At 39.9% G+C, this 15,997-nt stretch overlaps 1 protein-coding gene across 4 annotated transcripts; it reads right to left on the bottom strand.

Annotated features, from left to right (window-relative positions):
• Nucleotides 1-340: 340 nt before the first annotated feature.
• KBTBD2 (kelch repeat and BTB domain containing 2) lies at nt 341-14,617 on the bottom strand. 4 transcript variants are annotated; one of them, XM_063304068.1, is made up of 5 exons: nt 14,508-14,613; nt 11,509-11,768; nt 6,487-7,015; nt 4,531-4,696; nt 341-3,162 (listed from the first exon to the last, which is right to left on the bottom strand). In XM_063304068.1, exons 3-5 carry the CDS (start codon nt 6,654-6,656, stop codon nt 1,627-1,629), a joined length of 1,872 nt encoding a protein of 623 aa, XP_063160138.1. In that variant the 5' UTR covers nt 6,657-7,015; nt 11,509-11,768; nt 14,508-14,613; the 3' UTR covers nt 341-1,626. The 4 variants fall into 4 exon arrangements, with proteins under 4 accessions (XP_063160138.1, XP_063160137.1, XP_063160134.1 ...); XM_063304067.1 differs by lacking the exon at nt 14,508-14,613 and adding an exon at nt 14,309-14,472; XM_063304064.1 differs by lacking the exon at nt 11,509-11,768 and having other exon boundaries at nt 14,508-14,617.
• Between the last annotated feature and the right edge of the window lie 1,380 nt (nt 14,618-15,997).

Below are 15,997 nucleotides of genomic sequence, written 5' to 3'. Positions count from 1 at the left end.
AATGGGAAGATTCAGTATATTGTTGGACTGTATTTATATGAATGTGGTTTTATGGAATATTAATAATATTGTTTAACACATAGGCCTTCTTCAAAGGCAGTATTCAAGGCCTGCACAGTCTTTAACATGTAGGGCTTTTACCACATTTTATTGTTCTTCTGTCTTCAAACATTTGTTTATATCCAAAATCAAGTAGAGAAAGAAAAAAATGGGACTCACTTGCATTTCCTATTTTTTCAGATTTTCTGAACAGCTGAAGCTACCAACATTACTGTAGTTGTATATTAGACATCAATTACAAAAGTATGTTGTTTCAGTGACTCCAGATAAATACACAGACTTGTGGGAAAAAAAGAACAAACTGATTCATTTTTTAATAAATTAATATCATTCAAAATACAGTGACAGAACTGAACATGCTAGTATGATCCATCATGAAGCACCTGTGCTCGTGTGAGATAGGTGGTGCCCTGCTACTGCTAGTGGTTCCTGGGATTAATGCCAGAGCAGCACCAGGCAACTGCTCTTCTGCACAAAGTATTCCTGAACAAAGTTTCTCTCCCCCCACCCCACAGGGAAAAAAAAAGACAAACAGTGTAAGGATATCTATACAAAGTCATACTACAGTAATGTTAAATTAACAAAAATAAAGACATGGTTAATTCACACTATACCTTTGTTTACACTGGGGCAGGGGAAAATAAGCAGCAGGAAGTAATATTCATGAGCCAATGTTTCTGAAATACAGAATGTGGAGCTATTTGCTGATCAAAAGCTCCACACAGACCCGCACTAGGAAGGGCTGGCAATTCTTACTGCAAGCCCAGCAATGTCAGTTCACACCTGGTAAACTACCAGCTGCTCGGAAGACCTGTATTCTAAACAGACAGGTATAAGTTAGTGAAAATACATGCATCTAATCATCATCATCATCATCATCATCATCATAGCTTGACTGAACCTGCAGTCATTTTGCCCTGCATGTCACCATAAAATGGAAGATCTACCCTTCCTACCACAGGTAGATCCATGGGATTTTATTCTTTTACATGGCATTATTACACCAACACAGCTGTTGTGTATTGAGTGCAGCACATTCCATTAGGCCACACAATCTATATAACTAGCACATACAGATATTTCCAGAACTCATTCAAATATAACTGGAAGATACTTTGAGCAATTAATATAACATCCTAGAAATAGAAGCTGCTTTGTGAAAAGTTCCAGAACTAAATGTTTTCACAGGACTAAAAATTTAGACAATAAGCAGAGGCTTTAAGCTCGATATATATATACATATATACATATATATATATATATATACACGTGTGTGTGTGTGTGTGTAGATAAATACAGATATACATATGATCATACGATATATATAATCATTCACTCACTCACTCACACACACACACATATATATATGATCCCATCAACTATCAGAGGGATTGTTTCAGATTATGGAAGCATATCTAGTAATAATTTTTACTGATTTACACTCAACGGCCACAAAAAAATTAGATAGGGCATACATACAAGACAGCTTAACATTTCATTTTCCAGCCCTATTCTCTCAGAATGTTCATAATCAGTTACAGGCATGCAGTCTCTGAATTATGGGAGCTATACAGGTGGCAGTGTAACCATCTCCCCATCAAGATCAAACTCATCAGCCCCATCAGAAGGAAACAGATATGGCGGAGGTTTCCACGGGGACTCTTCAAGACAAGATGGATACAGTTTTCCCACAGTGCATCGAAAATCTTTTCCCAAATCCCAGAGTACCCGCTCAGATATATGCTGTCGCAAGAACCAACGATCAAGTTCCAAGTCATATTGATACGTAGCGTACTTGGCTCTCTCATTCATATGAGTTTCTCGTATGAAGACACACAAAGAGTTAGAAATCACAACAGCTCTGACACAGGGGTCAGAATACCGCTTGGCAGGAATATTGGCTGCCATTTGCCATTCATTTTTGTTCACATCATAAACTTCCACTGTTACGGAAGACCCATCTACAGTGCTAGTAGGTAGTCTTATACCAGAGTTGCTGCCAACGTGCAAGCCTCCAATATAAAATATTTTATCCCCAAAAGCAGCAGCTGAAGCAAAGCATCTACTGGTTTGTCTCATGGCCATTTCAACCCAAGCATCTGATCTGGGGAAGTAACAGTACATCAAGTTGTGTGCCATTACATAAATGCAGTTACGAACAGCAACTGCTGTACTCCACTGCCAAGCACAGGGTAGAGGGCTTACCATGGTCCATTCATCCTTCTCAGTATCATATCTTTCCACAGTTCTTCTGTTGAGTTCTCCACCAACGCTGTCTCCACCAATTGCATAGATATGGCCTTCACAGCAAACAAGAGATGGCTTTATACGAACGAACAGCATCGGACTCTTTGGAAACCATGTATTTTGCTGAGCATCAAACCAGTAAAAACAATTCACAGTACGGAAGGCAGCTTGAAGTTTGCTAGTTTTACTGTGGTTGGTTTTTGTGTTTTTCACTGGGATTTGCCCACCTGCTATATAAATATCATTATCAGGAGTTACAAGTGTCCCAACCTTATGGAGATCAGCAGGAGGACTGCAGAGTTTGTAAACTTTTTCAGCCTGTGGGCTGTAACATACTGAAGAGTAAAGATTACCAGGATTTTCAGCAGCAGCTTCAATGAATATCATCATCTCCTCTTTAGTCATTCCAAGTCTTGGTTTAAAAAACTTCGGCATGGATTTATACAATCCTTGAACTACTACCGATTTATCATTCGGTGGTAAGCCTTGAAACCAAGCTCTTTGTGTAACTTCAGAAAGTGCATCAATTCTTATCTGGCTAAGAACTGATGACAGGTACTGTGATCGAGATTCTGTATTATACTCCAGCCACAACATAGCAGCTTCACGAACTGTCTCTTCTTTTTCCACATTTAAATTGTCACTACTCAAAATATCTATCAACAGATCATGTGAGAGCTGCATGAAAGCCTCTTGGTGGTACACAACTGTAAACTTGTGTTCTACCATCCTTTTAGCACTCTGTTTTAACTCCTCACAGCTGAAAAGATCAGCAAAACTCAACAGCCGTACACAGTTTTCAGCATTAATTTTTTTAATTAAGTATTCCCTACACCGATGTAACACGTCATCTACCTGCAATGAAAAAATTAATATAATGAGAAACAATCAAAGCACTGCTTTCATCATCTTCATACTTGCAGGTAATGATAAAGGAATGGAATGTTAACAATTTCCCTAGATTTTTATTCTCTCTCATGTACCAAAATACTGGCTATCACATATTAATCTAGGACTGTTTACAGCAGGCAAATTATGGAAAGAAGAGAAACTATCCAAATTTCCTTCTGAGACCAAATTAACTCAATTACCAGGAAGTAATAATACTGTGCAAAGCGTCTAAAAGGGGAACTTCACAAAGTACACTGATGCAAGCAAAGCACTCTTTTTTTAAATATTACAGGAGATGTGTGCGTGTATATCCATTTTGATTCACTGCCAGTCCCACTGCACAGACAACCAGAGAAAGCCTTCAAAGAAGCTGTGGTGAGACTTCTGAAGAACATGGCCGCGCTTACACTTTCAGGAGGTGTGCTTCAACTTATCGCAATGTGCTTTCTAAAGCTCTGCTTCTGAATGCTTTGCACCGCTCTAGTGAATAGGATTGTTCAGCTGCTTTGGAAACTGCTTGTCGCTGTATCTACATATATGTACATGCATGTTCACTTTGCTTTGGTGGGAAAACAGTGAAGAAGCTGCACAAGCCTGGAAAAACCCAACTGCTTTAATGCTTAAAAAGAGAGAGAGAGCGCATGCATGCGAGCGCACCTGATAACACTTCTGCACATTCTGAAGATCTCCTTCCAAGAGTTTACCTTAGGGTTCTTACCTTTACTCAAACTATCCAAAGTAACACGAGAGTCTTCTCTTCTATGAAATTTTAGTTGGCCACAATGAAATTAGTACCAATGAAGCTATTTTCCACTATGCATTCTTATTACTGAAAAGACTGTTAACAGTATGCAATACCTTTCCACTATCTCGTATTAACGGGGGAAGAGGAAATGTTGTGATGATATTCTTTCACTGTGGGCCACAAGCATCAAAATCTTTAGAATTCTGCACAGTAATTTTTTGTTCCAACAGAAGAGTAATTGGAACTTCAAGAGTCTGTTTCCTTTTTTTCCCCATTGATCTTGCTGATTACTTTGAACTTAAGACTTTAATGTATTTCAACATAGATTCTTTCTGGAAAGCTTATAACAACGCATAGTATAAATCTATTTTATATCCTAATTTCAAAAGCTCTTTCAGAATCAACGTTCTTCCATGTACAGTATCTTACAATGAAGCAAGCAAAATGTTTCCATGGCTATTTTTCTTCCACATCTTTATCCAGCAAAAGCTGGAAGTATATGAAGCGGTAAGTACAGTAATCCGATTTTACAAAAGATGCAACTTAAGAAAACATGTCTTAGAAAAGTTAGCATAAAACAATCTTACCTGTAGGAAGCAAGCTGTTTCATAAAGCTGTTCAACTGTTGTGTCGTTTATTGCCAAATTACCCGTGTAAGCATAAGTTATTATGGTCTGTAAAGTGGCTGCATCCACATTCCTCAGATGAATATGCGTTTGCTTGCTTTCACTCAACCCACTCATAAACATTGCCCTGGGTGATAGAAATTAGAGATGGTTACAGTTTTATTTTTATCTAATTGCCCCAGTATTTTGGAGATTGTCTGTGGACAGCATTCAATATAACGAATAGCTTCCAAAATTACAGATTCAAAATGTGTGTATTCCAAGTTGTACTCTCTCATAATCTCACTGAAAATCAATCATACTTTACAAGGACACTATAATACCCGTACCCCATCCCTGTTTTCAGTCTGGTTTAGAAATGTTAGCATTCAGCACTTTAAGCTACTTACAATGCCAAAATGGAAAAATGCTTCTATTGTTTTCACTGTGCTATCAAAAGTTAATTATAAAGAGTTGTTCAATTTTCTTCATATTAGTTTATATTATATTTCTTAGCATTTTTTTTAGAAAGCTAGAATATGTCTTACCAGAGATACTTTGCCTACTTCCCTCTCAGTCAGACCAGGAAGCAAACCACACAAGAAAAACATTCTATCCCAATACCCTCCAAATCAATGCAGAATATACTGGAGCAGGCTTTGGGCTTAGCCACGGCAGCTATTTCATAATAAAGCTTAGCAAGTTACTAAAATAACTTTACAGTTATCTTGTCCAGTTCATAACGACTGGGAGAAGAGTGGATGTCAATGCAGAATGTTACACAAAATTATTAAGCATGCAGGTAAATAAGCTTCAAGCCACCATCTCCTAACTATATATTATATAGTCTCAGGATATGCAGGATACCCTTCTTAATCTGCTTTGGAGAGTACTAATCTTCATAATTCATGGGTGTAAATGTTTTATATTATACTTTACTGGTATGCCAATATACTCTTTCAAATAAGGGATTCTGTTGTCAGGTCTGTTTTCAACCTGAGAATTGGCATGGTCTTCATGTAGTCTACTACTTGTTTCTACTGATCAACCTTCCTTCCAAAATAGTTTTGTATCCCCAGTAAAAATAAGCTCCCTACTTCAATTTGTCTTTAAGTTTTAAGTTTACCTTTCTGAGATTTCTTTTAAACTCTACTCTCTTCTACACTTACAACAGAAGTGCCATCTCAAGAGATCTCAGAGACCTCCAAAACCTGTTACTAAATTGTAATATTAATATGACAGAGGGAAATTATTAAAATAAGTACTAAAAAGTACTTATTAACTATATTTTTAGTTCAATTAAAACCAAAATGAATTTAGTCCCAGGTCCATGCATTAGTTTTAGTGGGTAGTCCCAGATGTCAAAAAAAAAAATGCAGCACTTGTTTAAAAAAAAAGTGCACACCAAATTCATGAGATGTTTTCTGAGACCCAGATAGGTCAACAGTCAAATATATAAAATAAAAATGGCAGATGGTTGCAGCAAAATGCTTTTTTTAAAAGCATGCTTCACTTGTCCAGTAAAAAAGATAAAATTAAGCTGGAATGGTAGATACTGATGGGATAAATTTGAGGAATTGTGGGCTGCAATATCACCAGTTTTCTTTTGAGGGTACTTTTAAGATGCTTTGAAATTCCAAGAATGACCAGGGACACCAAACATTTGCCTATTCTTGCCCTAGTACATGACTCTGTTGAATAAACATGTATTCGATGGCCATTTTTATGTTCCACGTTAAGAATAACCCTGAAATACTTGACATGCACATGAGTTCAATTCTTCCATATTTGTTAATCTGAGTTTAAATTGCATAACACTTGAGTTCTTCATTTACTTCAAGTTAGTAGTAGCATCTGCTTAATACATTATACTATGCAGAAATATTTGGACTATATATTTTTTGGAAAAAATAGCTGCAAAATTACATTAACACATACCTGAAGTAAGAGCTACATGTAGCAAGAACCATCTTATGGCATGGGAATTCAGTGCCCTCAACAATTAAAACAATGTCAGTTAGCAACTGCTGTTCATAGAACAATTTTAACTGTTCCAATAAGGATACAGCATATTCTGTATTGATCTGTATTTCCTCCTGTGTAGACATGACTGCATTCCATTTAATATTTCCAAGACGAGATTAGAGAAGTCAGTTGTTTTCAGAAGAGGTCAAGCTACCATTTCCTGAATAATTAAGAACAAACTACAGAGGGTATTATTTGAAGTCTTTTTAAGCTTTCTTAACACGTTTATTGGTGATAGATTGGCCTGCTGAATCAAGAATGCTTCATATTTTGACCCATTCCTAGAGTGTAATACATTGACCTGATGTCCATATGTTCTCCTGAGACTTTCAAGAATAACTGACAAGTTCCTGTTGAGATCTCCAGTGATGCAGCACATGGGCAAACAAACAGAATCCGTGAGGTAGATTTTCTTGAACCATCTCTTAACAGTGACTTGCAACTAGAAGAGAAAAAAATCATGTCAGTGATTTTTTTTCTAAGCCAATCTACCATGATTTTGCCTAAAATAGTGTCTGGTATACCACTTTCTACAATTATCCATTTGTTTGATGAAGAACAGGTACAGAGGGAGTTCAATACTTCCTCAAGATCAGTGCATTAGGAACATGTACAACTAGAACTGAGATACTAAAAAAAGCAGTACTGAGCATATTGGTCTAGTGGTTAAGGCAACGGGCTAGAAAGCAGGAGACTGCAAATTCTAGTCCAACCTTAGGCATGGAAGCCAGCTGGTGACCTTGGGCCTGTCTCTCAGCCCAACTCACCTCACAGGGTTGCTGTTGTGGGGAAAATAGCAGGAGGAAGGAGTATTAGGTATGTTCGCCACCTTGAGTTATTTATAAAAATAATAAAGGCGGGATATAAAATAAATAAGTAAGTAAGTAAGTAGTGTTGCCTTTATTTTCACTGGCAAAATATCCCTGAACACTGATTTCAGATTATTCTGAAAAATGTAAACTGGTCACAAACTTCATCAGATACCATGGAACCACAGATGCATTCTGGGATTGTATGACTTAGAATCAATCTGAAGTCAAAAAATGGAAAACTAATTCACTAATTTCACATGTTTAACATTCCTTTGAGAATTTCAACTGAGGAAGGACTATATTGCAATGATTCAGTATCATATTAAAATAACTATAAAATTTCACCAACATTCCTTGTAAAACATAATCTACTATTATTAAAAAATTCTTCAATATAAAAAATCAAAGCTTATAAATGATAAAATCAAATTATTAATTATTAATAAAATTATTATTAAATCATCATCTAATAATAAGTTACAATAAAAATGATGTGTCAGCACAATATGAGGGGAAGAAAACCAAAGCAGAATAAAAACTATGCAACAAAATGTGATGAATATTGGGTAAAATAAGCCTCAACAGAGGGACGCGGTGGCGCTGCGGGTTAAACCACTGAGCTGTTGATCGGAAGGTCGGCGGTTCGAAACCGCGCAGCGGGGTGAGCTCCCGTTGCTAGTCCCAGCTCCTGCCCACCTAGCAGTTCGAAAACATGCAAATGTGAGTAGATTAATAGGTACCGCTTCGGCGGGAAGCGGCGTTCCGAGTCGTCATGCTGGCCACATGACCCGGAAGTGTCTATGACAACGCCGGCTCCAAGGCTTAGAAACGGAGATGAGCACCGCCCCCTAGAGTCGGACTCGACTGGACTTTACGTCAAGGGAAACCTTTACCTTTTTTAAGCCTCAACAGAGAGAGCACTTTTGAACACTGAATATCAGCACTGAGAAAGCCGTGTACCTTACAAATACCCTACATTTTTTAGCATACAGAAGAATTCAACTTATATCCCCATACCAAAAAAGGAAATCACTAAAGACTGTTCAAACTATCGAACAGTGGCACTCATTTCACATGCCAGTAAGGTAATGCTCAAGATCCTGCAAGGTAGACTTCAGCAGTTCATGGAGCGAGAATTGCCAGATGTACAAGCTGGGTTTAGAAAAGGCAGAGGAACTAGGGACCAAATTGCCAATATCCGCTGGATAATGGAAAAAGCCAGGGAGTTTCAGAAAAACATCTATTTCTGTTTTATTGACTATTCTAAAGCCTTTGACTGTGTGGACCATAACAAATTGTGGCAAGTTCTTAGTGGTATGGGGATACCAAGTCATCTTGTCTGCCTCCTGAAGAATCTGTATAACGACCAAGTAGCAACAGTAAGAACAGACCACAGAACAACGGACTGGTTTAAGATTGGGAAAGGAGTACGGCAGGGCTGTATACTCTCACCCTACCTATTCAACTTGTATGCAGAACACATCATGCGACAAGCTGGCCTTGAGGAATCCAAGGCTGGAGTTAAAATTGCTGGAAGAAACATTAACAATCTCAGATATGCAGATGATACCACTTTGATGGCTGAAAGCGAAGAGGAACTGAGGAGCCTTATGATGAAGGTGAAAGAAGAAAGAAAGTGCAAAAGCTGGTTTGCAGCTAAACCTCAAAAAAACCAAGATTATGGCAACCAGCTTGATTGATAACTGGCAAATAGAGGGAGAAAATGTAGAGGCAGTGAAAGACTTTGTATTCCTAGGTGCGAAGATTACTGCAGATGCTGACTGCAGTCAGGAAATCAGAAGACGCTTAATCCTTGGGAGAAGAGCAATGACAAATCTCGATAAAATAGTTAAGAGCAGAGACATCACACTGACAACAAAGGTCCGCATCGTTAAAGCAATGGTGTTCCCGTAGTAACATATGGGTGCGAGAGCTGGACCATAAGGAAGGCTGAGCGAAGGAAGATCGATGCTTTTGAACTGTGTTGTTGGAGGAAAATTCTGAGAGTGCCTTGGACTGCAAGAAGATCAAACCAGTCCATCCTCCAGGAAATAAAGCCAGACTGCTCACTTGAGGGAATGATATTAAAGGCAAAACTGAAATACTTTGGCCACATAATGAGAAGACAGGACACCCTGGAGAAGATGCTGATGCTAGGGAGAGTGGAAGGCAAAAGGAAGAGGGGCCGACCAAGGGCAAGGTGGATGGATGATATTCTAGAGGTGACGGACTCGTCCCTGGGGGAGCTGGGGATGTTGACGACCAACAGGAAACTCTGGCGTGGGCTGGTCCATGAAGTCACGAAGAGTCGGAAGCGACTAAACGAATAAACAACAAAGAATTCAAACAAAGCCTCAGATAAGGGAAGACATACAGTGGGAAAAAAACAAATTGATTCTCAGGACCTAATAATAAGAACCAGCCCTGCTATATCTATATTGTTTTAAGACCCTTTTACTGAATGTTTAAATTTTGTATTGAAGGTTATTGAATTTGTTTCAATAATTCAGCCTCCCAAGTACTGAAATACGATGTGGCCAAGTCTGCCTTCTCCAGAAAGGGCAGTGCTAGGACATCAGATGATCCTTAAACAGTATTTCATCTGGAGTAAGTCGCTGATTTACAACATACAGCTCCTTAAAGTTCTCAAGCAACAATTCCACTGCCTCCATAGAATTAAAGTTAAATAAAAGACAGAACTAGGTATCATCAGAACACCAAATAACCTTTAGTCTGAATCACCATTCTTTATTCCCAGCAAATAAAAGTAGATGTTGAAAGGCATGTAGAACAAGTAGGGACCTTGCGGTATCCCTTAAATGTTATAAAGCAAAAGAGTTTTCCAGAAGTTTCTGGAGAAGTATCAACATGCTACTCCCCAAATCCCTCTCTTCAAAGCAAAGGAAAATGATGCCATATTTTTTGGTATTGAAATCAACTGAGAGATTGATGAAAATTGAAAGCTATTCACAAGGACAGCCAAGCCAGTTCAATACAAAAACAACATTTGAAGTTAGACTGAACTGGATCTAAACTACTGCATTTGAGTCAACACAGAGGCAAGTCACCATTCATTTTCCCCAAGAATACAATATCTGAAACTATATAATTAGCTAAATACAAAGTCTAAAGAAGGATTTTTCAAGTGTGAATATGCAGTTATCTCCTTGATAGAGTATCTACAGTCCTCCTTCCTATAGGTATTAAAACCAAAAACAGTGAGAGGCAGTCATGCACACAGGCAGTCATCTATGTGAATTTTCTGTCCAAATCTTAGAGATAAAATATACCCATAGCATTTTTTACAGTACAAAACGAACCAGAAAACATTTCCAGCATAATTGGAATTTTAAGCCAAAATGAATCCACCCTCAGTTAAAAAAGCCTCATGAATTACTTGGAAGTCACTACCTCTTAGCCCAACCGACCTGACAGGCTAGTTGTTGTGAGGAAAAAATGGAAGAAGTGCTGTATATATCTCTGTCAGCTAACAAAGAAATAAAAATTAACAAAAATAAAATAAATCAATAAATGTACAGTGGACTTCATAAACTGATTGTAGCAGACCTCCAATTTTTTAAAATCTTTTCTTGGGGACTGGATTAAAAAGAGCTTCCAGGTCAGAGGTGGGGGGAATTGTGTAGAGCAGCCCTAAGCAGAATATTGACAGAAGGAAATCCAGATCCAAATGTCCAAAGAATCATGCACTCCCAACTTGTTTTATCCAACCACTTAAAGCATTCTCTGACAGGCATCTGAACTCTATAGATATCAAAGATTCTTTAAATGACCTTAAAACCCCTTTTTAATGCTTCAGCTAAGCCCAACTTTATTTTTGGCTGACCTTGATAGCCAAGTCAGAACCTACAGTCCTTATAACCCTACTCATTCTCCTTGCATGCAATGCTTCTCTCAATACATACAGTGGGGCTTACTCATAGGTAAGTGTGCACAGGACTGTAACTTTGTAGCAGCCTATATAATCAAGATTAGTGATTATGCTGTTCTGGGAAGGTGAGACATTATGAAAATAGCCAACCCAAAACTAGTGTGGATTCACTTTGAATGATAACTCCCTTCAATAATTACTTCTTGAAAAATTCTACTGCCATAATGATCCTACTTTTCCATCTAGAGCCAGGGGTTATTTTGGCTAAGGCACTTCATGCATCTCTGCCGTACATCCCCAAAATAGCCATCTTCAATCATCCTCTTTGGCACAAGAAGGAAGGTTAAGCCTTGCTTTGACACTGGGCAGCAAAGGCACTATGAGCACCAGGGCTGTGCATGCGTCACAAATTATTCAGAAAAATGGTTCAGAACTCGCAGCCTTCTCTGCTCTTGAATAAACCAGCCCCATTTTGTTTAGGGTTCTGCATAAGCCTGAAAAAAAAGTAATTGTTTTAAGGATTCCACTTATGAAATGTGGCACTTTTTTCAGGACTGCATGGAAGACTGAAAAAATGCTGAGCTGCTTTAATAAAGGACAGAGAGGCAATGAGCATAGACATTAGGGCTCTGCAATTTTGAAGAGAAAAAGATCCTTTGGAGCACACTGGATCAGTTACACAGTAACACCCCAAACCAGCTACATCTTTTCCTGGGATTATACAGCTGCCCTCTGCAGCACACTGAAGAATCATTTGGTTTAAGGAGTTGCTAACAGGTGCTCCATAAAAACTTAAGTGCTGCACAGCCCTAATACCCGTGTGTGTTAGCTGTACCTCTCATCTTTCCTCACTGAGCAGAATGATCTAAAGGGTTGAACATATCTGGAAATTCTGACTTTCCCACTAATTCAAGAAATAAAGCTGCTGTAGATATTGAGGTAAGCGTTCCCAAGACTGCAAACTTATCTTTTGCATCATGCTATTACACTAGTGTTTCATTCATAGCTAATCATCCATTAAAATCCTTAAATTTGGGGGTTTTTTTCTGGCTAAGCCAGTTACCTCCTTTTTATAGGTTTTAAGATTAATAATCAGTAAGTTTTATACTTGGGCAGTTCTTATCAATAACAATAGCTTATTCTTGTATCAGTTTCTATGAAATATGGAAGTTCCCTATGATGGTATACAGTTTTCAAATATTCAAACAGAATGATTGCAAAAGGCTAGGCTCTCCATTCCAATGTTACCAGATTTCTAATCAGGAAAATAACTGAAAAACAATAGTAAATCACATACAACTCCATATGTCACCAACTTTTCTTTGAAACTCTTAATAATTTTTTTCTATTAAAGAATAATCCTACTGTTCTATCTGTGCACTCTGACAAGTTCAAAAATTCTCCCAGCAAGTAATCAGTACAATGAGCAGAAGAGCTGTCCTCCTCCTCCTTTTTGTGATGGCACACAAATTGTCTGGATTAGCTGAAGGCTTCTTCATTTCTCCCAGGTGAGGGGAATGCTACAGTGGCTTTGGATCCACGACTGCCTCCATCTACCTTCATTTTTGGCATCTTCCATAGTAAGAATGTCCAAAAGGACTCAATACTAAAATAGTCAGGTTCAAATGGCAACATCTTCTGAAATTAAAACCAGTTTAATAATCCAGTGGTGTTAATCTGGACAACTGTTTTTGTAAACAAGCCACACATCATTTAAAACTCAATATGAATGTCAGTGCTTGCAACAGAACCTGCATTATTGCTGAATGATGACTAATTAGGAACAACATTAACAATTAAATTAGGCCAAAATTAAAAATGATAAATTGCAGACAACTGGGTGGCCTTAGAGATTAAATAATCATCAAAAGCTAAATCTCTTTAACTATACTGTTAAAGTACATTTGCTCCTATATTGTTTCTATTCAGTTGTTTGGCTTTATTAAACTGTTTTTATTTTTAATTATTTGGTGATACACTTGTTTAAATAAAAATATGACAAGCAAAGGGAACAATAATACTAATTACTCAATATTACACAACTTTGCACCCTAGGAAAATACTGCACTTCTTAGAATAACTCATTTACTTTCCCAGTGCTAGCACTATATAATCTGAATAGATCAAGAATATATTACATACCAAGTTTTCACTTCAGTTAGATTAATTCTGGCCCAAACTTTAAAAAATAGTTAAACCTAGGTTCAGTGGCTTCATTATTAATTATAGTTTTTTATCAACAGCCTTTTCCCCCCCAAAGGTGGGGAAGGATACTCACCTTTTCTCATTATTTTTGGTATGCAGTGCAATTACATACCCACTAGAAGGCTACAGTGACCAAAAAAAACACCCTACCTGCTTTTCTTTTAAGGGAGGTAGGAATCATTCTAATTGCATCCCAGCAAAGATTCCAGGTGCGAACAGCCAGCTTAGTATTTTGCAGAGCAGAATCAAGATACCACTTTCTGAGCAACTAAGATACCCTGACCCAGCCCCCACCTGAATGTCATTCTATGGCCAAGCAAGCAGTGCTCTTCAGCTTCACTCCCTCCCCATGCCACGCATCTCAAAAATCACCTCCGCCACCCTCTCCCGAACAAAGCACCTTGTGTGTTTAGCCGCAGTATGACATCGGAAGACAGCACTGCTGCTGCCCAGAGCAGGATCTCACGTATGTCAACACCCAGGCTGTCGCTCTACCGCCTGCGTGGTGGTAAAGCAGGCCGGAGGGCTGGGTATATTCGGCTGGGCCCCCAAGCGCGCACAATCTCACCTCCCTGCCTTGCCCATTCAGCCGGCTCTGCCGCCCCGGCAACAGCCAGACTCCAGGCACGAAGCAGAAAGGGCGACTCTCCCAACTTCCTCACATCCCTCCCCGCGTTCCCCCCAGTGAAAGCCGGTGCCGCTCCCCACACCCATTTCCTCCTTTCCTCGTCGGCTGCTCACAGGCCACAGCCCGCCTCTGAGAACCGAGGATGGAGAGCAAAGAAAGGGAATGAAGAGGCCCCCGCACCGTCTCCTCCACAACTCTCACCGGGCAAGGCCTAGAGAAGGGCAAGGTGGGACGAGGGAGGCGGGAAAAGGAAAAAAGCGAGTCCCCGCTCTCCCCGTCACCCCACCAGCTTCCGGCCTGCCTTGCCGCTGCTTCTGCCCCACAGTTTCCTCCCGGCCATGGAGAAGGAAGCGGGGGAACAGCCCGGCAAGGGACGCACGGCGACTGCGCGCGCCCTCACCTCGTTCTTCCCCCGCCCCGACGTCCGTTGAGTACCAGCGAACGCGCGAGAAACAACCTTGCAGAGCTCGTTCGATCCCAGACTCGCGCAGACTCCGAACAAGGGAATCGGATGTGGGCGGGAGAGGAAGACGAAGAAACGATCTCCTTGCGTAGGGGTAACTCCGCCTCGGCCAAGCCGCCTCTCCGTCGCGCATGCGTATCTGTCCTTTTTCTCTACACTGGAAAAGCGGCTCCTTCCAATAATGCGCATGCGTAGGGCTGTTCACGTAACCGTTGGGCGCTTTCTAGGAAAACAGTATAGACTTTGGTTAAGGATGCTTGGGTTGCTGCAGCTAGCTCGCCCTTTTCCAAAATGCTTCACCCGCGAGGCTTAATCGAAGATTAGAGTTGTGCGCAGCCTGCACTTTCAAATGATATTTGAAGCCTTATTCATTTCATCTGCAGAGGTGTCTCTATGCCGAAAGCCCTTGATGTGTCTTTTGCATTGGCAATGAGGGGTGCCGTCAAACGGGTGACTCATGTCCCTTTCTTAAGATCGTCTCTGGTTGGCGCTCAGATTTTTGCTGCCCAGATAATGCTCCTTGCATAGATGTCAGAATGGAGGCAAACGTGGTTGCTTACTTCCTGAGGATGTTGACGCCTGTGGCCAGCTGTGACAATATAAGCTGACTTATCAATATGCAGTGGGAAGCATCGCTGGACTCAGTAGAATTTTGGAGCACTTCATATATAGTGCTTAACGGTTCCGCACGTTGCTTCCATTTTTCATATCCCATCTGCAGCATGCAACCATGATTACAGATTAGGCACAGAGGAGTACTGGGATAATATAAGTGCTTTGAACATTATAGCGTTCCTCCGAAACATTACATGAATCACCTGATATAAAAATACATGTGAACTTTCATAGTTCTACAGGTTTGGTTCAGAGTGGTAGGCGGCAGCATTGCAACCAAAACTCCCCATGACCTGAGTTTGATCCCAGTGGAAGCTGGATTCTCAGGTAGCCGGCTCAGGTCGACTTAGCCTTCCATCCTTCTGAGGTTGGTAAAATGAGCACCCACCTTGCTGGGGAAGGTGATGACTGGGGAAGGCAATGGCAAACCACCCCACTATAGTCTGCCAAGAAAACGTCACGAAAGTGACATCCCCCCAGAGGGTCAGATATGGCTTGGTTCCTACACACGGGACCTTTTACCTTTCACACAGGTACCATAAGATCTGATTAAATTGTACTATTTTGAAGGACTGACATTTTGCCCAATGTTCTTGTTATTGTCAGGAGCAATTACATATTGCTAGGTAAGACTTGGTTCCTTCAGCCCATTTGTATCCAAAGTTTTATATTAACTGCTGCATAGAGTGAGATTTGAGCATGTGGTCAGTAGATACACCTAATAGGATTATGACAGCAATGGGAGCATACTCCCTTGGCAGGTCACACATTACTACAAACTTAATGTAGTTTACTTGGTTTTCGTTTAGCAA

Source organism: Candoia aspera, chromosome 4 (genome assembly GCF_035149785.1).
Source record: "Candoia aspera isolate rCanAsp1 chromosome 4, rCanAsp1.hap2, whole genome shotgun sequence".
NCBI lineage: Eukaryota > Metazoa > Chordata > Lepidosauria > Squamata > Boidae > Candoia > Candoia aspera.
This window is presented reverse-complemented; position numbering and strand designations above follow the sequence as displayed.